Genomic DNA, 26,794 nt, shown 5'->3' with positions numbered 1-26,794 from the left:
TGGGTACTATTCATCTTTGTTGTTCCCATGGTGCCAGCATTCTGTTGGGCAATTAGTAAATATTGGGGGATGGATGAGTGAAATCTCAGCAGGGATTAACAAGTACAAGTTAATTGGCAAGGAAATGTAATATGAATATTTATATTAACTACAGATAGACAAAGCCCTGCTAGCCCATACTTAGAAGTAAAACTATGCCTTGCCTTTTCTTTTAACTGTTAAATCTATGTATCTAAAATCAATAAATTTGAAGTAAAAAATATAGATCTAAAAAAAACTGTGATGACTAATATTTGTCATTTTTATGATACTAAGTTTTGAAGTAATCTGTTACACACCAACAAATAACTAAAATGGGGGGGGGGATTAAGATATATAAAAAGAAGCAAATGGACCTTTTAGATATGAATAACACCTGAAATGAAAAATGTACTGTATGAGGTTAATAGCAGGTAGATACACCAGAAGAAAAGTTAGTGAACTTCAAGATAAAACAACAAAAGCTATCCAAATAAAGCACAGAAAAGATTTTCTCTCTCTGTCTGTCCTAGAAAAAAGGGGAGGGGTACAGAAACAATACTTAATGCATGACAGCTTGAAAATTCCAAATTTGATTAACTATAAATTTATAAATCCAAGAAGCATGATGAATGAACTACAAGCAGAATAAACCAATGAATATCTTAAAATCAGCCTAAGGAAAAAGATATTACATACAAATAAACAAAGGTTAAGATTGCTAGGAGACTTTTCCTCAGAACTCAAGAAAGCCAGAAAACAACAAAGCAATTATTTTTAGATTGTGAAAGGAAAAAGAGACTGTCAACATACAATTCCGAATCCCATGAAACTATCCTTTAAAAATAAAGGGGGAATAAAGACATTTTTCAGAGAAAGAAAAGCTGAGAAAATGATTTGGTGACAGACTTGAAGTACAATATTCACTAAGGAAGTAATTCCCACAAAAGAAAAATGATGGAAATTTGGATTAACACAAAGAAGGGATGAGAGCTAAAAGAGCACTTTTATAGGCATTTTTGATTTATTTTCATTTAAATTATAATACTCTCTAAAATAAAAATAACAACATAAAAGTATAACAACTGCACAAAAAAATGTGAAAAATGGAACAACGCTGCTGTCATTGCATTATGCTAAGTAGAATAATAGTTGAAGGTGCACCATGATGCTACTGGCACCTGCTGCGAGCCCTAGAGCAGAGGCTGCCACCACCATGAAGTGACCAACCAGTTCTGCTCACTGTCTGCTTTTGAGAATAAAGGTTCACTGGAATACAGTCCAGCTTTTTTGTTTATGTGATATTGATGGGCTCCTTTTGCCTTATAACAGAACAGAGAGCTAGTATAGTATCCAAAGTCTAAAATATTTGCTATCTGTTTTGTTATAGACAAAGTTTGCTGATTATAGAGAACCAAAAAAACCTAAACAGAAGAAAACAAAACAAGAGGTATATTTAATACACCATGTTGGAGAAAACATGGAGTTCTAAAAATACCAGTCTAAGCAGCTCTCCTCCTGACTGCCTGTGACTATGCAGGTGTTTCTTTTCACAAACCTTTTCCCTTTGCAAAGCAGCAGTGGCAGCTCTCCTGCCCACCTGTGACTATGCAGGTGCCTTTTTTTTTTTTTCTCATTTTACTAACAAACCTATCCTTTTAAAATATAAGAAAAAAAAAAACAAAAAAAAAAATCAGTCAAAAAGAACATAGGAAAATGGAAAAAAGATACACAAATGTATGACACAAAAAGGAAAAAAACAAGTCAGAGCAGAGTTAAACCCAAGCATATAAATTATATTGAATATAAGTGGTAGAGATTATCAGGGTGGTATAAAAAAAAAGGATTCAGCTATATCTTATCTACAAAAACACCCATTCAAAGTATAAAGACACATAGGTTAAAAGTAAAAACTGGAACTCAATCAATCAATCTATAGGGTACACAATGAATTGTAAAAAAATTGTAAAAAAGCTGGAGTGGCTCTATTAATGTTATTTAAGCCAGACTTCAGTACAAGAAAATTATTAGAGTAGAAGACATTCATAATTATAATTGCAATTCATGAAAACATAACAATTCTATTGACATATGTATCTAAAGACAGAATTTTAAAATATGGAAAGAAAAAACTGATGGAACTGAAAGGATAGAAAACCCCAACTTAGGGGATTTTAATAAATTAATAGGATGAGTAGTCAGAAAATTTGTAAGGATATAGAAAACCTGAACACTATCAAATAATCTGACCCAATCAACATGGATCAAAAAAAAAAATCACAGGGAAATCAGAAAACATTTTAAACTGAATTAAAAAATCACAATGATATATAAAAAATAGTGGGATGCATTTAAAACAGCGTTTAGGGGCTAATATACAGTATTAAGTGCTTATAATAGGAAAGGAAAAAGGTCCCAAATCTGTGATCTATGTTTCCACCTTAAGAAGCTAGAAAAGATAACTCCAAAGTAAGTAGAAATAAAAGATTAATGCAGGAGATAGAAAATGGAACAAGTATTAGAGAAAAATCAACGAACCCTACAGCTGGTACTCTTAAAGATTAACAAGACCGGAGAGTTGGTGGACAGTGGGTGAGGCATGAAGTAATGCTCCCCAAGTTATATAGGTATGTGAACTAATGGCAAATGAATAAAATCTGAGAAAAAAATCAATATAATTGATAAACTGAGCAAGAAAAAGACAGTGATGAAAACTCAATATTATGAATGAAAGCGGTAAATTACATATTTGTCATATACAAAAAAGAAAAACAGAATATTATGAGCAACCATATACCAATAAACTCAATGGTATCGATGAATTATATCCCCTCCTCCCACCAAGTCACAAATTACCAAAATTGACTCAACAGAAATAGGACATCTGAGCAGTACTATTGCCTATTAAATAATTAAACACATAACTTTAAATACTTCCCCCACACAAAAGAATTTCAGGCCCAGATGACCTGACTTGTGAATTCTATTGGATATTTAAGGAAGAAATAAAACCGATCTCACATGAATTCTTCAGAAAGTAGAAAAGGGAACACTTCCCAATTCATATTGAAGCAAGCCTTGCCGTCATACAAAGTCAAACAAAGCATTTAATGTGAGAACAACAAAACTACAGACTACTTTTTGCAGATGACATTTTTGCCTGTGTAGAAAATTCTAAAGAAGCTACAAAAAGTTCCCAGAATTAAGGTCACAGTTACAGTCAATATCTAGAAATCAGTTATTTCTATGTATTTGGAATAAAAAAATTGAAAATAAAAATATAAGACCATTTTCAATAGCATAAAAATATGGAATTGAAATAAATATAATAAAATATAGATAAGACTTGTACTTGAAAAAGAAACACTGTTGAGAGAAATTAAAGATGCAATAAGTGAAGAAATTTACCATTCCATGGATTATAAGTTTCAACATTGTTAAAGTGTCAATTGTTTCCAACTGATCAACAGATTAAATGTACGCTCAATTAAAATCCCAGCAGGACTGATATAGAACCTGATTTTAAAAGGCATATGGAACTACATTAAAACAATTTTGGTAAAGAAAAAACAAAACAAGAGGACTCACCTTCCCTGACTTCAAGACCTGCTGTAAAGCTACAGGACCTCAGGACCAGCACATAAAGACACACAGATCCACTGAAGAGCAGACAGTACAGAAACAGAACCACATCAAGCAGGAAAGGATGCTCTTTTAAACAAATGTCGCTGGAACAACTGGACATCTAATTGGAAAATAAAAAAGAACTTTGACCCTGCCCTCATATTATAAGCAAATATTAGCTCGAAATAGACTATGGACATGAATATAAAAGCTAAAACTATTAAGCATCTGGAAGAAAACATAGATAAAAGCTCTTTGACACCTTGGGTAGGCAAAGATTTTTGAGATTAAGAGACACAAAAAGCATGACTCATAAATTTTAAACACTGACAAATTGAATTTCATCAGAATAAAAAAACCTTCTCTTTGTAACACACCATAAAAAAGGTAAGCCTCCTTTGTAATAATACTCAAAATTCATCTATTTGACAAAGGACTTTTATTCAGATATACAAAGTACTCTTAAAAATGTTAATAGTAAGACAAACAACCCACTGGAAAACGGGTGGGGACTGTGGTGGCGTTAAACTTGAACAGACACTTCACAAAGGAAGATTCGCAAATGGGAAAAAAGCACAAGGCACTCAACATTGTTATCCAGAAAATGTAAGTGAAACCACATGCAATGCCCTGAACACCTATAAGTGGTCACATTAATGGACACACCACCAATTGCTGAAGGGGATGGATGGACTGAGGTCCTCTTACATGGGGTGGAAAATAGGAAACCACTTTTGAAAACCATTCGGCCGTTTTAAGGAAGTTCAGCATCCACTTTTCATATAACCCTACAATTCCACTCCAAGAAAAAAGAAAGCCAATGTCTACCCAAAGACTTTGCAGTAATTGTATTCATTGGCTTTGAACCTGGGAGCAGGCCAAGTGTCCATAACAGGTGAATGGAGAAAGAAACCAGTCCATCCACATGGAGGACACCACTCATCAATAAACAGAACAAACCACACAGAGCCAGAGTCTATTTAAATGAAATTTTAGGAAAGGCAAACCCACAGTGACAGGAAGTGGATGATTGGTTGCCTAAGGTGAGGGGTGAGGAACAGATTGTAAAGCCTGTCGGAATTGCTCTATTGCTGTTCCTGCGCTAATTTAAAGAAGTGACATTTTCAAGACTGGCCCACTGAGAGCTTACTGTGCTGCCCCAACATCTGGGTCACTCAGCCCCAGCCCTCCCTGCTCCTTGTCTCTTCTCCCACATGCCCAATTTCAGGCACGTAGAGGTCCCCTCTCCCACAGTTAGCCATCTCTCTTCCACCTCTGAGCCAGTGTGCATGTCACCCAGTTTCCACATGTGTGCTCCCTAGGAGCTTGCTATTCTCCAGCTCCATGTGTGCTCTTGTCCCTGGGTGCCTGATGGTCTCTCTAGCCCTCTCTTTAGCCAATCATGGCCAAGGGCAGCCAGGGACCTATGAGATTTGGCTTCCAGGAGGCCAAGGGTTTTCCATGGAAGAGGCAGAGAAGCATGCATTGCTCACACACCAAATGCTGGGAGAGCTTCAGCTAGACTGGCTGGTCCTCAGCCATCCTGAACCATCTCTAGCAGGCTTGGCCCCTGCCCTTGGCCCCCTGGTGCTTCCAGCTGCACTGGCCCCTTGCTTGGGCTCCTGACAGGAGTGGTTGTGGGGAAGGAGCAATGTGCAGGCTGTGGCAAAGGGAGAAAGCTATTTCTCTGGGGAGACTGAGCTGAGAATTGGTGCAGGGGGTGAGTAGACAAGTGCCAGGCCATCTTTCCCCCAGGAAACATGAACCAGTGTGTCCAGGGCCTGGCAGGAGCCACAGCGTGTCTACCTGTTGGGCTTCAGGCCACAGTCTGCTGATCTGTAAGACAGGGTGACAGGAACTGCCCACTGCATCACTATGCAATCTGATTAGGATTGTTAATCATAAAGTCAGAGTACTCTAAAGCCCCCCCAGACCACAGTATTAGTGTTCCTACTAGATGAGCCAAACTTCATGCCCTGAAGTCTACTTACTGCTTACTGTTCCAAACAAATAAAATATAAGCTTGGAAAAGGTCACACCCCTAAACTAATAATCTAATTGGAGGGCCTCCCTGGTGGCGCAGTGGTTGAGCGCTGGGTTGCAAAGCTGCCCGCGGCCTCTGTGGCACTGGTTCGATCCCCAGCTGCTTCCCAGCCACCGGAGGAGGGTCCCACATGGCGCGCAGACCTCTCCTGCCGCCCGCTGCTCCCCTCAGCAGTGTACTTCGGTCCTTCTGCCTGCTCTGCTCCCCGCTCTGGCTCTGGTGAATTCTCTCACCCTCCCGTGCTTCTGACTGTACCCAGTGCATGTATAAACAAACAAACAAATAAATAAAACATGCCTCTATTAAAAAAAAATAATCTAATTGGATTAACTCATAATCCATTAGGAACCTCATCTAGAGAAATAATCGGCGATGAAGAAAAAGATTTGTGTGAATGGGCAAGCGGTGTGATGCTCTTTTATTACAGCAAGTAAATAAATAAAATAAAGGAACTAGGCTGAATGTCCAACCACAAGGAAATATTTGAAATAAATTATGGCACAACCACAAAACAGCACATTATGCAACCATTAAACATCATCACTGTGAGGAGTATTTAATTGAGTGTAAAATGCTCATGATATAGTGTTAAATGAATGATGCAGGAAACAAAACTATATATTATGGTTCCTACTTTACCAGGATATATAAACATCAACATAGAACCTAAGTAGAGAACACAGAAAGGGAACAGACAGGCGACTTTCCTGTCTTCAGGTGATGGATTAAGAGCGACTTAAATATTATTCCATACATTTTCTTATATATTGATAGACCTTCTATACTATAATTACTTTTATAATTAGGAAGCCACAGGTATTAATGAATCTGTGTTTGATTGGCAGCCAGGGAGGTGACTTGAGTACCAGGTCTGCTTTTTCCTTAGGCACCACTGCAGGGCCTCTGCCTATGCCTGGCACTGGGAGACTCCCCAAGGGCCCTGATGACTTTGACTCCTCACCAGCTTTCCCTGACCCTGTTCTCCTCCTGAATCCCATGGGGTGTGGCCCACAGCCCTGAATTCTGAGGCCTTGATCATGGCATCTTTTCACAGCCCCGGAGTTGAAAATAACTCTTTCCATTGCACTGTGTTGCCTGACACTGGTGGGAGACATTGACGGCTGAAAGGAGATGGTTCATTTTCATAGGAAGAAGCTGTCATCTATTCCAACCCTCATTTCATTCTTATTACTGCCAAGAAGTCACCAGCCTCTTCCTGAGCACCTCCAGTGACTAGAATGCAGCTCTCACTATTCATCAAGTCAGCCAGTTCTGTATGCATCTCTGCAAAATTCCAAGCCCAGGTCGGCAAGCATTTCCTTATCCTGAGCTGGGGGCTATGTCTCACTGCTGTGCAAGCCTAGCTCCAGGACCCAGAACAGCCAAGTCCTCCTCCACAGAATGGCCTAGCAAACACCAAGAAGTGGCAGCTTTGCCTGGAGTCCTCCAGATAAACAAGCTCAGGCCCCTAGTACCTCGTCACTGTGCCAGCGTGTTTGGGCAGATGGGCTAGGGCCCACACTTTCTACGTGACCAACAAAGCTTCCGAATCATTCAAATTCCAGGCGGGCTCAGTCTGGCCTCCTCAGTTAAAGAAATGAGAGAGGTTTTGAAGTCAGCATGCATTAAAAGCAACTCCATTTGAAATTCAGGGACCCAAAAAAGGCAAATTCAAATTAAAGTGTCTATCTAGATCTCATTGTTGCAGGAGGAGATTGGAATGCTCCACAAGTCGTCCTTCCACAGGCGCCTGGTGAATGGTCCTGATTGCCTGTCAGGGGAGGACGTGGAGAGAGTGGTGAGTTTGCCCTCCCTGGACTTTGCAGGTGGGAGTCGATCAGTTCTCACTTCCTGCAAGGCTGCTCATGTATGCACAGGCTCACGTGTCACCATTCCTCAGCCAGGCCTTGAGACCGAGACCACACAGCTGGGCACAAACAGCAAATATCCCTGCAGAAGAGGGATAAGGCCTCCTCCCAACCCTGGGTGTCAGACCCAGGCCCATCAATGGTGGATGAGCAGTTCTCTTGAAGTCTTGCTGCCAGGCCTGGCAGCCCTGGATTTGGGTCCTGGGTCAGAGTGGAGGTGAGGGGTCACCGGCTGCCTTGTCTGCCTGGGGACCCAGCAGCTGGCATCACACATGGCTAGGTTATGTACTTCCTCCAAAGGAGCCTGTATGCTGATGCCTGGGGATACGGGTTGGGGGCAGAGGGGAGCAGCTCTCCAGGTCAACGGAAGCTGGGAACTAGCTCAGCAGCTCCCTGGCTGGCAGCCTGAGGGCCAACCCAGGCAGGGCCAGCTCTCCAGCCCTACCTCCTGGCCGATCAAAGCTCTCTGGGTGAAGTCTCTTGTGGGTCGGGCAAGAAAGGGTGTGACAAGTCAGGTCACAGCTAGGTCTCATTTATAGACAGGCTGAGGCCAGGCTCATGCAGAGAAGACCGAGGAGCCCTCAGGCCAGTATTTCTTCTGCTTTAAAAACAATAGAAAATGAAGCAAAATCCTTTCTGTGACTCAGACAACTTGAAAACAGACACACTCCAACTTGGGTTCTAGGAATTGACTCAAACGCCTGGACCCCCCTGCATGAACTGATTAGATGTTACTGTCCTCCTGGTCCATAAACTAAGGTGTGAGCTCAGATGAAGACTCCGTGTCCTGGGGTCTCAATTATTCTGTGAAAATCGAGACAGAACCATGGTGTGCGGGGGAGGGTGAAAGGCCCATGGTTTGCTCCGACTTTTAGGTCTGAGCTTGGGGCTTGGGCTGGGAGGTCTGCTGCTTACTTGGCTGGCAAGATGGCACACACCGGGGCAGTATCAGCCAAAGAGCCGGCAGCTGAGTGCCTGTCTTGTACCTGTACTGTTACGGTCTAGCCAGTATGAATCTACATTGTCACAACTGCCCAGTGGGGTAAGAGGCTCTCCTGAGGGTGCTTGGCTAACAAGAGGTAGCACAGGGTTTGTTTAAACTAATCTTGGCCAGACCCTGTGGTCCAGCTACACTTGGGGTGAGCCAGGGGACAAATGGAATTTCTCTACCACCTCCAAGACTCACCTTCAGTGCCGGGAGAAGGTACCCTCTCTCCCCCATATGCTTGATCCCTAGTAGGTAAGTTCTTAGGAGCCACCTGCCAGACTTCAGTGCCATTTCCCCTCCTCCCCCACAAACACCTACCTTAAAGGCACAGGGAGGCACACAGGGTTATGGGCCCTGTTAGCACCACAGCCCTGGTAGGGGGCTGGTAAGTCATCTAGCTGGGTGTTCCCAGGTCCACATTTGCATTTCATTTGTAATTCTCACTTTAATCACACAGGGACTTTAATTCCAAAACATCACCAGATCTAAAAGCACAGGAAAGTGGCTGGCACAGCACTGGCACAGGGAATGTCTCAAGTGAGGGGGCAGACAGAGGAGGAAGGGTCACGAGTCTGGCACAGGAGGACTGACGCAGGTGCTGGAGTGGCAGTGGCCCTGTAAGAACAGGACCTTGGGGGCTCCGTGGCTAGCTCTCCCACCGTTTCTGTGAACCCACTCCTCATTTAACCCTTTGTAACCTTGGGTTGTCTCGGTATTAGGATCGGGGGTTACCACACATGGAGACAACAAAGTACAAAACTACCTGGATCAATCACACGTCCATAGCAAACTCCATTAGACCATCACACCAACCATGAGGGTCTTGAAACAGGTGATGGAGTGGGAAGCCCCTCCTGCTGCCTAGCCAGGGTGGTGTTCCTGACATGGGGCCCTAGACTGCGGATAAAGCCCAGACCACGTGTCATCCCACTTCGCCACCTGGAAGTCATGGCCGTACCTTAAAATTCCTCCCTGATGCCCCTCTGTCCCAACTCATGGAGACGAGAAAGAGCTTAATGGGGTCTGAAGTTCAAGCCGTGGCAGAGTGCCAGGTGAAGGAGACCACAGCACATTAATGTCACTGAGGTCTTGTGTCTTGGGACCCACGGGGCTGGTTTCAGGTCATCTGACAAGGAGAGCTGTCGCATGGAGACAACTCCTGCTTCCAGAATTTGTGGGTTGGAGCTGGGGTTTCAAGATGCCATGAGCGGGTGAGGGGTTCCAGCACAGGGCAGGGCTAGGTCTTCCCGGTCCCTAATTCCTTCCTCCTCTAGCTAAAGCAGTTGCCATGGTAACCTGTGCTGTTTCAGGCTTCGCTGCCCAGCTCTAGTCCAGTGCCACTGGGGATGCTGGGGCTGCAGCTCAAGTGTCTCTTCTCTCAACCTGTCCAAGTCCTTCTCCCAGGTGACTCTGTGCCAGGTGCTGTCCAGTGGAGGTGTGAGAAAGAGGAAAAGAGCATTGGGGTAGCAGAGGACTCCCAGGAGGCCCTCCCCTCCTTGATGGTGGACCCCTTCTGCCTCTGCTGCCCTTGTGGGCTGCCTCCTTGCCTCCTGCCCCATTCAGTGTGCTGCAGGGGTCTGCGGCCTGGACAGCCATCAGACCAGCAGTACCGAGGCGGTTTACCCCAGGTGCTGTGCTGGGGCAGTGAGGGAGGCACGGAAAGGTGCCTGCTCTGAGCATGATGAGCACCCGAGGGTGGTGGGGAAACCTGCTTGTTTATATCCTGTGTTAAAAGAAAAGAATAGGCAGCTCGAAGGTCACACCACACCCACAGAAAGCAAATGGAACACTTCTTCAGGGAGCAATACACCCTGCACAGATCTCAACCTGTGCCAACATGCCCCAGCTGGCTGCCAGGTCCCTGGTTCATGAGTCTATGGTCCTTGGCTGGAGTCACGCTATGTTAGGGGACAGGGCTCTGAGGAAGAGTGGGAAGACCACATCCTGTCAAACACAGACAGGAGAGCCTGTCTGGAAAGCTTTCCAGGGTGAGCAGGCCACTGGCAAGCCTGGTATACCTGAAGGGCCTTGGTCTGGGGCTCTATCCCCCTAATACCAAACAACCTTGGGTCAGACCCTGTTCTGCTCATCCCCAGCGCCCAACAACCAGGGGTCATTTGGAAGAGGCAATGAAGGGGCCGGTGGTTTGTTAAAGGACCCTGAGAAAAGCCAGGACAGGGAGGAAAGGGGTACCCACAAAACTGCAGCTGTGTCCCAGGTACCTCAGCCGGTGATTTATCCCCTGTGAGGCCCTGGCCTTATGTTAAACTACACACTCATACCGCCAGGTCTGCTCTTCCTGTCACAGGGAACTTTCTGCCCTGGGAACTTTAGGATGGAGGAACACCCTTGAGGACCAGAGAAAGAGAAGGGCTTGGAGGAGAGACAGGGCCATGAACATGATCCTGCCCACACGGAGTTTCTAAACCCACCCACCTCCACAGGTTCCCTCACGTGGACCAGGGCAGTATAGACCCTTTCCAAGAACACTCTGGGGGCTGTGAGGAGCATTTCTTGCCTGGGGAGGGATGGGAAGGCGGTAGGCCCTGCTGGGGTGCTGGCTGAGAGCTCCCGCTTCTCCCGAGCAGGCTGGGCCGGCAGCTCTCCACCCCCGCAGCCAGGCCGCCCGTCTCCTCTCCAGTGGAGCTGTGTGGGGCAGCGCAAAACCCTCAATTATCCCCACGCACATCTGCAGCGCCTACCCGACTGGAAGAGCACTTAGCTATTTCTAACTGCCTTCAGCCCCCTTCCTGCCTGAAAATCTTCTTGGGGAAACTAAAGTGGCCAGGAGGTTGTCATTTCATGCAATCCTTCCCAGCCTGATTCACTTGCCCTATGCTGATCTGTGGTGCAGCCCCAAGCGCAGTGCCCTGAGGCAGCCCTGGAAATGGCAGGGTGGGCTTGGCAGGTCATTTGGCCCTGCACCCCCTGGGCTGGTCTCTGTTCCTGCAGAATCTCATCAGGGCCACAGTATGCATTAAGAACCTTCCTTGTGGCCCTAATGAAAACTGGGCTGGCTGGGAAGCTGCTGTGAACCCAGAAGGCAGGGTGAGAAGGATCCAGAGCTTCTGGAACAAGCTCCCAATACAGGTGGGGAGAGTGAGCCCCACAAGAGTGCAGTGACCAACCAAGGGCACTCACTTGGGGCCAGGAAACACAGAGAAGAGAAAGATGCTTAATGGATGGGCAGGCTGGGCCCATGGGAGCTGCCTGGAGCTCTGCCCTGTTATCCCATGAGGAGTTCTGCTGCCAGGGAGTTCCTCACTGTCAGGGAGCCTGCAAGCAGCCCTGGAGAGAAGGCAAAACACTAATTCCCTAGAGGGGATTATATAGGAGGGGTGCCAGGCAGGGACAGGCCTTAGCACACATGTGCACACATGCACACATGGACTCCCAGGCTCTCGAAGTTTAGAAGAAAGCAACAAGGGCCACTCAGTCTGGTTCCCTTGATGGCCTCTTATGCCCTCAGGGCTGAGTTAGTCTCCCTTCTCCTTGTCTTCTCTCCCACAGACACACTGGGGATTGGTGTGACATCTGATTCACTAAAGCCTTGGAGGATTGAGTTTGCTGAAGACAGGAAATCATGACTTTTGCTTTGCCCAACAGTGGTGCCAGCTGTGGCCAGAGCAGGTCCTCTGCCATGTGCCAGGACATTATGGGGAAGTTCCTAGGGAGTATGCCCCCAGGCCAAGAGGACCTGGACTGCCTCTCCTACCTCCCCACTTAAGGTCTCTGTACTCTATGGAGGCCAGTGAAGCCTAATGACACAGAACTCCCCTTTCAGGCCTTTTACTCACAGTCCTGTCTGTTCCATGGGCAAAAGAGATGGTCTAGAGACCCTAAGGGCAATGGGAGAGGAATAGCATTGGGTTGAGGTTTGCCCAAAATTCCTCCCCTGTTCTCCCCAGGACTTTGTGGTCTCCTGTCAGAGGCTCTGTCTCGGCATCTGATACTGGCAAATAGTTCCTGAGGCAAGCTCTGGTGGAGGTCAGTGGGGCCTGAGGCCTGGCCAGGTTCTGGGTTTGAGGGGATGGGGTTCCTATTCCCTTGTTCACATCCATACAAGCACTGAAGGTCTCACTTAGGCAAAGGTGCAAGGCTGGGCCTGCTGAGGACCCAAAGACATGGCGTGGCTCCTGCCCTCAGAGCACACCAAAACTAGCAGAAAAAAGGCCACCCACAAAACAAACCATCAACCAAATGGAAAGTGACCTGTGTCCTGAGAGGGGTTTATTTATTTTTTTTTTAATAATAAATTTTATTTTTATATTCCCCATACAATTGCAGCCCCCCCATTCTGACCCCAATCCCTCCCCTCCCACCCCCGCCCCCCTAAAAGTGTCTCTGCTTCGTAGTTTTTTGTTGATTTTGATTTTCACTTTCTTATAGTTATTCGTTTTCCTGGTCCCTTATTTAAGTTTTCTAGATTCCTGCTATGAGTGAGACCATCCGGTATTTTTCTTTTTCTTTTTGGCTTATTTCGCTGAGCATAATCCCTTCCAGTGCCATCCATGTTGCTGCAAATTGCATGTGTTTATCTTTTTTGAATGCTGAGTAATATTCCATGGTATATATGTACCACATCTTCTTGATCCAGTCATCTATTTTTGGGCATTTGGGTTGTTTCCAAAGCTTAGCTATTGTAAACAGGGCTGCTATAAACATAGGGGTGCAGGTGCTCTTTGGAATGGATGTTTCTGTGTCCTTTGGGTAAATACCTAGGAGTGGAATTGCTGGATCATATGGAAGCTCTATGTTTAGTAGGTCCAGAAATCTCCACACAGCTCTCCACAGTGGTTGGACCAGTTTGCACTCCCACCAACAGTGCAGAAGAGTTCCTTTTTCTCCACACCCTCGCCAACATTTGTTGTTGCTAGTTTTTTTAATATGTGCCATTCTCACTGGTGTGAGATGGTATCTCATTGTAGTTTTGATTTGCATTTCCCTGATGACAAGTGATGTTGAACATTTTTTCATATGCCTGTTGGCCATTTGCATTTCCTCTTCAGAGAAGTTTCTTTTTAGCTCTTCTGCCCATTTTTTGACTGGATTCTTTTCTTTGTTGTTGTTAAGTCTCATCAGCTCTTTGCAGATTTTTGTGATCAGTCCTTTATCATTAGGGTTGGGTGCAAAAATGTTCTCCCAGTCAGTGGGGTTTCTCTTTGTTTTTGTTATTGTCTCTTTTGCTGTGCAGAAGCTCTTTAATTTGATGTAGTCCCAGCTGTTTATCTTCGCCTTCACTATCACTGCTTTGGGTGATGTGTCTGTAAAGATGTCTTTGATGTGCAAATCACGTAGTGTTTCGCCTATATTTCCTTCTATATATTTTATGGTTTCAGGTCTTATGGCTAGTTCTTTAATCCATTTTGAGTTGATTTTTGTGTATGGTGTGAGGTAGTGGTCAAGCTTCATTCTTTTGCATGTAGCGACCCAGTTTTCCCAGCACCATTTATTGAACAAACTTTCTTTGCTCCAATGCATAGTCTTTGCTCCTTTGTCAAAGATTAGTTGACCATAAATCTGTGGGTTTATTTCTGGATTTTCTATTCGATTCCATTGGTCTGTATGTCTGTTCTTGTTCCAATACCATGCAGTTTTGATGATTATGGCTTTGTAGTAGAGTTTGAAGTCTGGGAGTGTGATGCCTCCATTCCCTTCTTTTTTTTTCAGGACAGCTTTGGCTATTCGGGGTTTTTTGTGATTCCATATGAATTTCATCAATAATTGTTCTATTTCTTTGAAGAATGACATTGAAATTTTGATTGGAATAGCATTGAATCTGTATATTGCTTTTGGAAGGATGGCCATTTTAATAATGTTTATTCTTCCAATCCATGAGCAGGGGATGTCTTTCCATTTCTTTGTGTCTTCTTCTATTTCTTTTAACAGTGTTTTATAGTTTTCTTTGTATAGGTCCTTTACCTCTTTTGTTAGATTTATTCCCAAATATTTGATTTTTTTTGTTTCAATAAAAAAAGGGATGGTTTTTTTGATTTCTTCTTCTTCAGATTTATTGTTTGTGTATAGGAAGGCTACTGACTTTTGCGTGTTGATTTTGTATCCTGCCACTTTACTGAACTGATTGATTAGTTGAATTAGTTTTTCTGTGGACTTTTTGGGGTTCTCTATGTATATTATCATATCATCTGCAAATAGTGATAGTTTGACTTCTTCTTTTCCTATTTGGATTCCTTGGATGTCTTTCTCTTGTCTTATTGCTCTGGCTAGGACTTCCAGTATTATATTGAAAAGCAGTGGTGAGAGTGGACATCCTTGTCTTGTTCCAGATCTTAATGGAATTGCTTTCAGCTTTTCACCATTGATAATGATACTGGCTGTTGGCTTGTCATAGATGGCCTTTATGATGTTGAGGTATGTTCCTTGTATCCCAAGAATTTCAAGGGCTTTTATCATGAATGGGTGTTGCACTTTGTCGAAAGCTTTCTCAGCATCTATTGATATTATCATATGGTTTTTATATTTCTTTTTGTTGATGTGTTGGATAACGTTGATTGATTTTCGGATGTTAAACCATCCTTGTGTCCCTGGAATGAATCCTACTTGGTCGTGGTGAATTATCTTATGGATGCATTGTTGGATTCTGATAGCTAAAATTTTATTGAGGATTTTTGCATCAGTGTTCATTAGGGAGATTGGCCTGTAGTTTTCCTTTTTTGTGTTGTCCTTGTTTGGTTTTGGTATTAGTGTAATGTTGGCTTCATAGAACGTGTTTGGTATTGTCCCTTCCTTCTCAATTTTTTGGAAGAGTTTGTGAAGGATAGGCACTAATTCGTCTCTGAATGTTTGGTAGAATTCATTTGTAAATCCATCAGGTCCTGGGCTTTTGTTTTTGGGGAGGTTTTTGATTACCATTTCAATTTCGCTGCTTGTAATTGGTCTGTTTAGGTGTTCTATTTCTTCTTTATCTAGCTTTGGGTGATTGTAGAGTTGTAGGAATTTGTCCATCTCCTCTAGATTGTTAAACTTGTTTCCATATAACTGTTCATAGTAGTTACTGATTATTCTTTTGATTTCTGCTGTGTCCGTTGTGATTTCTCCTCTTTCATTTATGATTCTGTGTATTTGTGCTTTCTCCCTTTTTTCCTTTGTGAGCCTGGCTAGGGGTTTGTCTATTTTATTGATTTTTTCAAAGAACCAGCTCTTGGTTTCATTGATCTTTTGGATTGTTTTTTTAGTTTCAATTTCATTTATTTCTGCTTTTGTTTTTATTATTTCTTTTCTTCTACTGGTTTTGGGGTTTTTTTGTTGTTCTTTTTTTAGATCTTTGAGCTTCGAGATTAGGTTGTTTCTTTGAGTTCTTTCTTGTTTCTTGATGTGAGCTTCTATTGCTATATATTTTCCTCTTATTACTGCTTTTGCTGCATCCCATACATTTAGGATATTGGTGTCCCTGAGAGGGGTTTTAATGGAAGATGGGGTCCCATCACTTGGGCACATAGGACATCTTCCTGGAGAAGGTGTGTGGGACCAGATCTGTGCCTTGCTGTTGGGCTGGTACAAACTCACCAGGGCCCAACTGTAGGATGTACAGAGCGACTCAAGTCAGGGGAGACAGAAATGGGGATCCCATGGGACAAATATGGGTATAGATGAGCTGCTTCTGTCTGCTGAGGGTTCACTTCTCACAAACAAAAGCCCAGAAGATCCCAAAACTCAGCATGGACGCACTTGGGGCATGCCCCAAGTGTCAGGCATTGCGGTGGGTACTGTACAGACTTGAGCTCCTGCTACCCTAACTCACAGATGAAGAGACTGAGGGGAAGGGCAGCGCGAGGGCACTGATCCTCATACTTCAACTCTAAGTTTTATGCCTTTCCTTGGCATCACCATGGCTCCTGGTCCTGGGGCAATGAGACACCCAGGCCCACCACTGGCTGCCTTTACCAGGTCCAGGTAGGAGCTTTTGGTCCTGCCTCCAAATTGGCAGTTCTTCATGGCCTCATTTAATGACCCCTATAACCCAGTGAGGCCTGAGGGGTGAAAATGCAGCCTGGGGTGCAACGCACCACTCTGCATTGCACATCAGAGTGTGGGGCCAGGAGCACACTTTGCGTCACCTAGCGCCCTGCTGTGTGAGCCACTTCTCTGAGGGGGTCAGCTCTGCCCCTTCGCTCCCCATCCCAGGGACTCTCTTCTCTTTTGGAGGCAGGGGGTGGAGGTGGGCACAAAGACTCAAAGGTGGAGTGATAAGCAGGTATTCCTGCTAAGCTTGGGGTACTAGAGGGCCACACTGGGGTGGCACCCCAGTCTGTTCAACAACATCCTGCCATGCCCGAGCCAAGGTCAGTTAAGAAGCCAGGAGGCTACTGTATGGTTAGGGCCAGAGATTAAGGTGTTGGAAGTAGCAGTGCCAAGGTCCCTGTGTGGGGAAAGGACTAAGAGTCCAGCTGATCTGAGACTTGTAGGCAGAAAAGGACACACAGCTGGATGGACAGAGTGCATCATGGGTAAAGAAAGACAGCAACAAGGCCCCTGCAGACATCATTTTAAAAAGACATGCAATAGCATATAGAGTGGAACCCACGGTCCTGGTTTTGGACACTGAACATACCCGCAACCATACCTTCATGAGCGAGACATGGTGGGAAACACATCGCAAAGGCAGCAGTGGTGGGCTCTTGGTGGTGGGATTATGAGTGAGTTGTGTTCTACTTTCGGATATTCTCTACTTTCAACTATCTATAGATATTAAATACTTTGGAATGTTATCCTTTGAATAAGATTAATTACTTCCAGAAAAAACTCTTCTCATAACTTATAACGTTGGCTATGAGGAGCAATATGTTAAACAGTGACCATTCATAAAAACTGTACATTCTGCTTATTTACGTAATCTTGGCAAGAAAAAAAAAAACATGGGATTTCTGCAACGTGTTAAATTAACACCCACAAGTAACCCTGAATTATTCAAGATGATACAGAATTATCTAAAGTGAAGAAGTATATTTCTGGCAGTTTATTTACTTTAGAGCCTTTGAATGTATGAATATATTACTCATTTGAAAGTTTAAGAGTTTCACAAAGTGTAAGAATGGATGAACATGACCTAAGAAGACCAAGTAATCAAAAAGAAATGCTGTGATCTTTAGGTGTGTGCGGTCCCCCAGCTGAGACGCAGCTCTGACTCAAGATGGAGAGACACGGGCTGGAGAAGGTAGGTTGATGCCCGGACAGTTGGCACCAGAGCCAGATGAGCACCCTCAGGATCCTGCACCATCCTGAAGCAGCCACCCCATGGCGGTGCCAAGTGTCTCTTCACCCTGATCTCATGTGACATCCAGTGGGACAGCCTCCCCCTTACCCTCCTGCCTGACACTAAAAATCCAGTTCTGCTCTGGAGCCCAGCTCACCGCATGACTGTCCTAGCCCAGAAGCCTGGAAGCCACCGTAGGCCTTGACTCAATGTACAATTCCACCAGGTTGAGCTGCTTCCAACTCAGAGGGTTCTGCTTGGGGAGCCCACCTCACCCCCACAGGTGTCACACCCTCCTGTCTATCTGTGGTTCAGCCTGACCTCTCCTGTAAACTTGAAGGGCATTCACGCCATTGCTCCTGGTGTACCTGAGAGCCAGGGCTTTTCTCCTCACCCCATGTGCCCAGTGTCACACTGACCATCCCTCTGGCCATGGTCTAACTGCACACTGAGGCAGCCCCCTGGCCTAACAATGATTTCAATGATTTCATCCAAAGACTTCATCCCTCTTGGGGGCACTGCACACACTGTATATCATCAGCCACCTCCACCCATTCCAGGAATGTTGACATCTAGAAGTCAAGACACGAAGACATGGGGACCGAACACCCAGCATGAGACCCCAGCTGCAGGGAGAAGCTGGAGGTGGCCAAGGGTCAGCAGTCAACTTCTGAAATGTGTGCCTTCATCAGGAGGGAAGGGCTTGACTTCCTCCCTGACCAGAGAGAGGGCAGGATCCTACCTTGAAGATGAGACAGTCATTCTTGCGCTCGGCGTACATGGAGGTGAGCCGGTACTGGCTCTCTGTGGTGATATCGATCTGGTAGCCCGTGAGTGTGTAGCAGACCTTGCGGAACTCCTGGATCTTGGTCTGGAAGACCTCCTTAAGTCGCTGGTTTTTCAGTTCAGCGCTTTCCACTTGCTTCTTCAGCTCTGAGGGAGGAGGAAAAAGAGGAGGTGAAATTGCCAGCCTGGCTAGAGATGAAGGGGCAGCTCTGGGGCCAGAAGCCTAAGGAAGGGGCAGCATACAGAAAAGCAGGTTGCAGGGTGGGGCGGACCAGGCCCTAAGGTGACAGCTGCTGGGGACGGGAAGGCTGCACTACACCAACTGGGTTATGCTCCCCGTTACCAAAGGAAAAGAACAAGCTGTAAGCAGCCTGACCTTTGGGTGGTACTAATGGTGACACTATTACATTAAAAGTAGGAACTCCACAGAAAAGTGACTCAAAGAAGATATTGAACAGACATTGAACAGAGAGCCCCGGCTCTGGGCTCCAAATTTTATACCTCACAAGTAGGCTCTCGAGGCAGAAGGATGTCAGGCAACAGTGACAGTCATGAGGGTGGGCTGGTGATGGAGGGCATTTGTTCACTGCCTTGCTCATCAGCAGCGTTCAGGCAAGAATGTTCTGGGGGGGGGCACTGACATCATATCATATCATATCATATCATATCATATCATATCACATCACATCACAATGTCTTAGGGGTTCCTCTGCTGGCCCCCTGGAGACATACCACTTCTAGTTTACAAAGCACCAGGAGAAACCGGCTGCGTGCGGCTATCAGGAGGAAATAGCAATTACCATGAATCCTTCACCCAAGGTGCCTTCTGAGTAATTAGACCTCGATTATCCCCCACTAATCTGCAAGACTGGCTCCACTAAAGGTGCATGGGGTTGTCTCCCAGGGCAGGCACTACTTGGCCGGTCTGTCTGAAGCAGACCATGGGACACCCTCTAGGGTCTGGGGCTGTCCTGGGTGGGACAGGAGCTCAGCTGAACAAGGGGGATTGTGGAGAATACCCAGGCCTCAGCGCTGGTCAGCTGGGGTATGAACCCTGCTCTCCTGTGGGCTATGAACCCCAGGAGCCCCAACTATGTCAGAGACAATAGTTCCAGCTCCTCAAGCTACACACAGGAATCAGGCAAGGCTGGCCTGAATTAGAGACTAGAATGAAAACCACAGGGTCACATTCAATAGGCACCCAAAGGTGCTCCCCAGGGGAGGAGTGTGGGAAAAAAGGCTTTCAGGCCAAGTTCTTGCGGACAGACACAAGGACAGGAGCAGGAAAGGCGGGTGCAGTCCTTGGTTAGTATGAGTATGTGCACTGCAGGGGCCAGCTGAAGATGCAAGATAGTGTCTCTCCTGGGGGAGGAGGGGGTCAGGACACATGGGAGCCTGTATTCCAGGGGAGAAGGCCAGTGGAGACCAGGGGACATGAGGCCCTGAGAGAGCACTGTTTGGCCATACATAAGTAGCAGAAGCAGGACTATCCAATGCAAGGACCAAACTCTCAACAACATCCCCGTCTCACATGCTCTGGAACAAGCCAGCGTCTGCTTGCATCCTCTGTCTTGTCTACGCAGCCTGCAGCTCTGCAGACAGCTTGATGGGGCTATGTCCTGGTTCTGAATAAGGCATCCTAATCTAGGGCTCAGCTCTCCAGGCTCTCCACTGTCCATGCACTTGGCAAACGTCTTGCCCTCGCCTGCCCCCCATTAATCACTAGCTTTAAGGCCCCGGAGGACATTGTTATTCTGGAGCTGAGAGTCTCTCCATCAGGACGCAGGCTTGGAGACCTTGATTAATCGAGTAATCAGACTATGAAATCAAAAGGGTAGTCGGAGGCTCTGACCCCAAAGCTCTTCCGTGTCCCTCAGCCACCGCACCTAAGATGGATCTACAAGCAGGAGGAAAACCCACTTTACAGAGAAAGTCTCTGGCCATACTGCCCAGGTGATATTTTACCATCACAGACTGAATTACCTTAATGGATCTCAGATGTCCATTGGGAAAAATTAAATTTTGGTAATAAACTCAGCCTGACCTTGGAGAAGTTACAGAAATGCCGATTATTATGCAGTTCAGATTCCCATGAGCAGAGAGCTTAGCTGATGAGGCCAGACCTGTGCTGGTCAGTGTGAGGATCCCAGGCAAGCAAGGCGGTGAGCAGGGGGAGTGGTGAGGCATGTTGGCCGCCAGAGCTCACCTGCCACCATGCTTACTGGGCACCTGCTATGAGCCAAGTGCCAGGCACCCAGGGAAGCCATTTCCCACACCGTGCCTGGCACAGAAGGCAGGTCTTCTGTTGTCTGTGATGGGCAGAACATGGGGCTGGTGAGGAGAATGGCTTCCTCAAGCTCTCACGACCTCTCAGAGGTGGAAGGCTCTGACCCCAGCCTGCCTGGTCCAGGAGGAACACAAGGGATCCAACTTTCAGGAGAAGCATACCTGCACACCTGCACACTTCATGTAGGGGGCTGGGGCGGGGGACTGAACTCTCGCTTTGATTTGGGGCACAGAGGAGTCAATGTTTTGACCTCCCCATATTCTTGTAGTTCAACTACTTACATAAATGTGAATGAATTATTCACATGACGGTCAGATTAAATAAATAAAAGATGTGCCTTCTGCCTTAGAAACATCACTCTCATGCAGACTCTTCCCAGAGGGAGAACAGGTTTCCGGGGGCGAGGGAGGGGGCAGACCTGTGCTGGTCAGTGTGAGGATCCCAGGCAAGCGAGGTGGTGAGCAGGGGGAGTGGTGAGATGTGTTGGCCGCCAGAGCTCACCTGCCACCAAGAGACAAGCTCAGTTGGGTCTGATGGTGCTGTCTGTCCTGTAAGATATAGCTCAGTGAAGGGCTGGCAAGCTCTGAGCTGACGTGTATGCAGTTACCCAGCACAGGGCCCCTCCAGCTCCCTCAGTGTGCGGTGCCCTTAGCCCAGAGTCCAACTGGCCACAGCCCAGTGGGTCCATGGGAAAAGAGGGAATACCATGTAAGTGGTATTCAGATGTGTCTCTGGGGCCCAGAGATCAGAGCCCCAGAGGTTAAAACCCCTGTGGACCTGGCTTGCACCCACCTTTAGGCCCAAGGGGACAGCTGCCTCATCAAAACCCAGCAGCCATTGTCAGGCCTGACCTGCTGGTGATGACCAGAGTAGGCAGAGCTAGTGGAGCGGAAAGGGCCCTGTTAGGATTGCTGAGAGCTCCAGGGCCTCCCTGGCTGGGGTAAACTGCCCATAAACTCTAGGGCCCAAACACCTTACCTCCCACGTGCTGTACTCTTACTCCTAACACCTCCCCAGCCCTTTACACAGCTGTGACACAGGCCTAGCAGAGGGCTCTCATTGTCTTGGTGAGGCATGAGGGAGAGAAAAGGGAGGATGGTGGGCACATGGGTGTCAAAGGAGAGAGGACATGACTTCTGAGCCCAGGTGAGGAGGGTGGGCAGAGGCTTCGGGATGGTCACTGAGGTCAAGGGCAGCTGAGCCCAGTCGGAGCAATGCCTTCTGCTCTTGGGCCTGTGGGGTGGAGCAAGCCCAGGCTTACTGACTGTCGCCAGTCACGTCCACAGGACATGCTATGTCCACTTAACCACGTCAACCCTCCACTCCCCCTCCACCATCTCAGCCAACACCTGACTCCAGCAGGAATCACCAACGCAGCTGTGAAAGTTTTGTGGGAAGGGCACAGAATAAAAATAAATTGCATGCTATTATGTAAAGGCTGGCAGGAGAGAGTGGCTTTGCCCCCGAGAGTGCAGATGTCAGGATAAAGGAGCGTTTGCAGGCATATTTCTCTGGAGAGCCTGTTCACAGTCTGAAGTGTGGAGAAGTTTTTTCCTGGGGGTGAGCAGAGCAGGTGAGAAGCAGGCAGAGGTTGGCTGGGTCTCTGCAGGATATCCAGTCAAGGGTTTGGGGGTCCAGGAGAACCCAGTATTGCCTCTATTCCATGGAAAGTGCAAGTATCATGGCAATTCCAGTCCCTTCACAGCACTTTGCAGGCAAAAGGGCAGGAAGACGGGTAGTGGCAGTGGCCAGGGTCTATCCTACCCAGTCACTAGCAGCTCCACTAGCTCCAGATCAGACCCAACCTGCTGCCCCAGGGTCAGGGCAAGGCTTTTAGAGGAGGAAGCCCCCAACATCCATCACTCCACCTTTCACTCCTTGGTGCATGGTGGCACAAGTAGACAGGAGGGAGCAGGGATGCTTTTAAAGCTGCAAATTGCTCTTAGGAGAGCAGCCTTTGGGGCTGCTTGTCTATTTCCCTCTTTTCCCGTGGGCCTACTGGACTGTGGCCAGTTGGACTCTGGGCTAAGGGCACCGCACACTGAGGGAGCTGGAGGGGCCCTGTGCTGGGTAACTGCATACATGTCAGCTCGGAGCTTGCCAGCCCTTCACTGAACTATATCTTACAGGACAGACAGCACCATCAGACCCAACTGATCTTGTCTCTTGCTTCCATCCCAGGACCTCTCAAGGCACAGCTCCATGTGCCTTGGGCTGGCCAGACCCACTTCTGAGTCTAGAATGATTCTAACTATAAACCTCACTGCTATCTGCAGGCATGGTTCGGCTCAGCTAATGTGGGGAAGCTAGCACCTTTAGTGTAGACAACTCGTGTGGGAGAGCTGAAGTCCACACTAGAGCTGGGGCTGGAAACCAAGGTCGCTGGATCCTAAAACCAAGCTGCTGCTTTTGAAGTGCTTGCTGTGTGGCCTTCTACTAGGTCACTGAGCTCTGAGCAGCTTCTGCCTGGGCCAGGGTGCAGTCAGGGTAGGTCCTCTGTTGTCTGGACTCATATTCTTCCCTTCTGCATATCCAGTCCCAACCAGGGGTCGTTTGGATAGATTTCTAAGAGAAGATGTGTAGATATCAGCAGAGGAAGCTGGTTGGCCACTCCCCAGTTCTATCTGCACTGGTATTATTTCATGTCATGTCCCAAAGGCACTGCTCTCCTTCCTACCTCAGGACATTTGCACATGTCTGGAGCAGCCACTCCCAACTCATAGTCCCTGCTTGTACATTCCAGCTTTAAAATCACTTTGTCTTGTTCTTTGTTCTCAGGATGCATCATTTTTTCCTGCACAGTGTTTATTAGCACATGGAGCACATGCTTCTTGCTCGTTTCCTGCTTTAGACTAGGAGCTTAGCAGAGATGAGACCCAGGCCTTTTGTCATTACTGTGTCCCCAGAGCATTTCAAGGACCTGGAGTATAGAAAGTGCTTCTGCCATTTCTCCTTAAGCTCTAAATTATAACCCTGGAAAAGCTTTGCAGGTGTAAAAGCTTTGTAGGTGTAAATGAAAGTAAACACCTTTGCACAAGGAACATACCCTTGAATGTTTGTCTATGCAGCTCCCAACAGGACAGTGAGAGGGGAATGCAATGCCAACAGCAGACAAGGGGAATGGATGACATTTTGGGAGATGAAAAGCAGATGGATGAGAGGACAGTGACTTTGAAGGCAGGGATAGGGATTGGGGAGCAGGACTTCACGGTCCCTGGGTCAGCAGGGAGACCAGTAGGGACACAACTGTGACTGTGGCTGAGGACCGGGGGACACTGGTTCAGAGTTGTATAAGAGGCATCACCATTCTCTTGTGGCCCTAGGTGACAGCATGGCCCCTCCCTGAGAGGAGGCTTGAGTTCCCACTGCAGGGACATCAGGGACACTGAGGTCACAGGATGGGACATGAGGATGAGCTGCAGGAAGGGATAAATGGGAAGACAGCTAAGTGCCCCAACCACAAGGAAGAGGATGCAAGGCTCCTATGAGTTGGGGCACTGGCTGGAGCAACTGCCCCACTCAGCAGCTTGCTCTTCGAGAGGCCAACCTGTAAGACATTTACTTGGATCAACAGCTCTTCTGAAGGGAAGGGGGCGGGTCTGGGGTCTCTGCAGGAAGAAGTCAAACTGCACCTCCAGCCCAGCTGACCCAGTGGGGTGTGCCCTGCGTGGGCAGCACTCTTCTGTTCCATCACTGACAGGCCTGTCCCAGGAGGGAATGATGTTATGGGGTAGCTCTACACCCTGGGCAGGTCCTGGGGGGCTAGCAGCTGAGCTCCTGCTGATCCACCCTGCAGCTCAACAGTAGTTCTTCCTGGAAGGGGACTTGGGGTACAGAGCTCTGTGTATAGCAGAAGGGCCTGAGAGGTGAGGCCCACACAAACAACATCCAGGAATTCCCAGGGAAAGGCCCACTTGCAAACCACCCCTACCCAGAGAATGGCTAAGCAGAGGCTGGGGCAGATCCTAGAAAGAAACAAGCTCAAGGGGCCATCAGATCCTGGAAGAAGTTCCTAATATAAACACAGGAACAGTGAAGGGGAAAAATAAACCACTAAAAGGAAAAGAAACACAACATCAGTAACAACTTATAAGCTTGTTGGAAGGACAGAACAAAGTCTGTCCAAAAGATGAAAAAGGACACTGGAGATTGAAAATGTTATCACAGCCAAACATCCAGTGGAAGGGTTAAAAGATAAAAGCAAAGAAATCATCCAGAAATTGCCCTATTCAAACAAAATCAGAGATGGAGAATAGCAAAGAAAAGATAAATGGAGAGATTCTGGGAGCCCCAATGTCCAAGTAATAGAAATCTTACATAAAGAGATTATAGAAAGTGGGAAGAGAGAAATTACCACGGAAATCACACAAGAATGTCTAGAAGTCAAGGAGGCACACTTCCAGGCGGGACAGCCCCCAAGTACCCAGCATGAGGGTGTGGAGTCAGGGTGGTGGTCAGGCCACTGCACGATGGCAGTCAGGACACTGCAGAGAGAAACCCAAAACCACCAGAGGAAACCCACAGGATCCCAAAGAGCAGGGAAGCCAAATGGGTGCACTCGCAGTGGGAAGCAGATCTCTCAATGGAGGGCTGCTTGCAGAACCAGAGGAACCCCAGGACCCAAGCAAGCACCATCAGCGAGAGTAAATGGCTTAATCACAGCCCCTGGAGGTCATGCCACCCTCCAAAACAAATGTGAGCAGAGAAGGAGCAGGAACCCAGGAAGTGGAACCCCAGCGGGAGACTAGTAGCAATAGCTGTGGAGGGCGAGGGATGTTGGGTGATGCTGGACAGGCTATGGTGGGGGCAGTGGTAAGGCCAGAGCTAATGGCTAGGCTTTTGAGCCTCAAAGGGTTGGGGAGAGTGTGCAGTTCTGCTGAGGATTCACAGGGATCAGACATGTCTAGCAGAAAGCAGAGGCGTGAAAGGAGAAGGGCAGGCATGTACGTGTCCAGGTACATCACAGCCCTGCTGACAGGAATTGTAGCTGTGTACCCACAGGACACCATGGCTCCAGCTTTAAAAAATACATACCCAGAATACTGATTTAGCCAAAGATGTGATGGCCATGCAGGGAGCTGGGGCAGGAAGACATGTAGGCATGAGCATGCTCACTGGCATCACAAAGCTGCTGTTGTACTTCACTCACCCAGGAGCTCCTCTCAGCATAGCCATGACCTTTGTCATAGGCACACATGACCCTCCAGGCCCACATCTCAGGAGAAGCTACCTTGTGGCCGGGGGGGAGGGGGTGGGGTGGGAAGCCCTCAGCATCAAGCAAGATAGGAGGCTGTCCTCTGTTCCTGTGCTACACACCATTCTCACTGTGCTGATGAAGGGTGTGGGGCATGTGTGGCCACCCAGCTACAGCTGGGCTCTCGCCCCTCAGATGGTGGGGAAGAGGCCACAGTAGACTGGAGGTCCCAGGGTAGGTGACTGGAATTGTTACCAAGAGCAGCTGGTTGCTGACAGACCAGGCCCCGCCCCTCTGAGGTGGGTAAATGCCATGGTGGGGGTGCTGGGAAGAGGGGTGAAGAGAAAGACCAGGTGGTGGGCATGAGAGGAGTCTGGAGTGGCAGGGGTCGAGCTCCTGAAGCCACTATCTGGGAACTGGAAACAGTGTTTGAAATTTTCCTTTGGGGACAGAGTCATTTTTCTTCCAGAACAGTGAATAAAACACACTTAGCCAATGCTGGGATTTTCTGGCTTTAAAGAAACAACAAAAAGAACTAATATTTCACCACTGGAAAGAATGGCCCTCTGAGCTCTGGTTGAGTCAGGTAGTTATTTCAAAGTGGTGCTGCTGGGCCAGTCCAAGGACGCTCATGTGCCAGGCCAGGAGGGAGCTGCAGGATGGGGTCCCAGGTGCCAGGGGGGCTGGAGCATTTCTCACTCCCTGAAGAGCCCAGACAGCTGGTGACCAGCTCTGCTTGGTCCAGGAAGGCAGTCTAAGCACCTTGCACTG

The 26,794-nt window shown here is 47.2% G+C and overlaps 1 protein-coding gene across 2 annotated transcripts in view; it reads right to left on the bottom strand.

Moving 5' to 3' along the window:
- The window catches only part of MAD1L1 (mitotic arrest deficient 1 like 1), a 358,952-nt gene that overhangs the window by 44,414 nt on the left and 287,744 nt on the right, over positions 1-26,794 (bottom strand). For both annotated transcript variants that reach the window (XM_037506710.2, XM_037506712.2), the window contains exon 17: positions 18,499-18,689. In XM_037506710.2, coding sequence (XP_037362607.1) covers positions 18,499-18,689 — 191 coding nt within the window. The remainder of the gene's footprint in view (positions 1-18,498; positions 18,690-26,794) is intronic.

This window comes from Talpa occidentalis, unplaced genomic scaffold (genome assembly GCF_014898055.3).
Source record: "Talpa occidentalis isolate TD23 unplaced genomic scaffold, MPIMG_talOcc4v2.1 talOcc4.12, whole genome shotgun sequence".
NCBI lineage: Eukaryota > Metazoa > Chordata > Mammalia > Eulipotyphla > Talpidae > Talpa > Talpa occidentalis.
The sequence above is the reverse complement of the archived record's forward strand: the minus strand, read 5'-3'. Positions and strand labels throughout refer to the sequence as shown.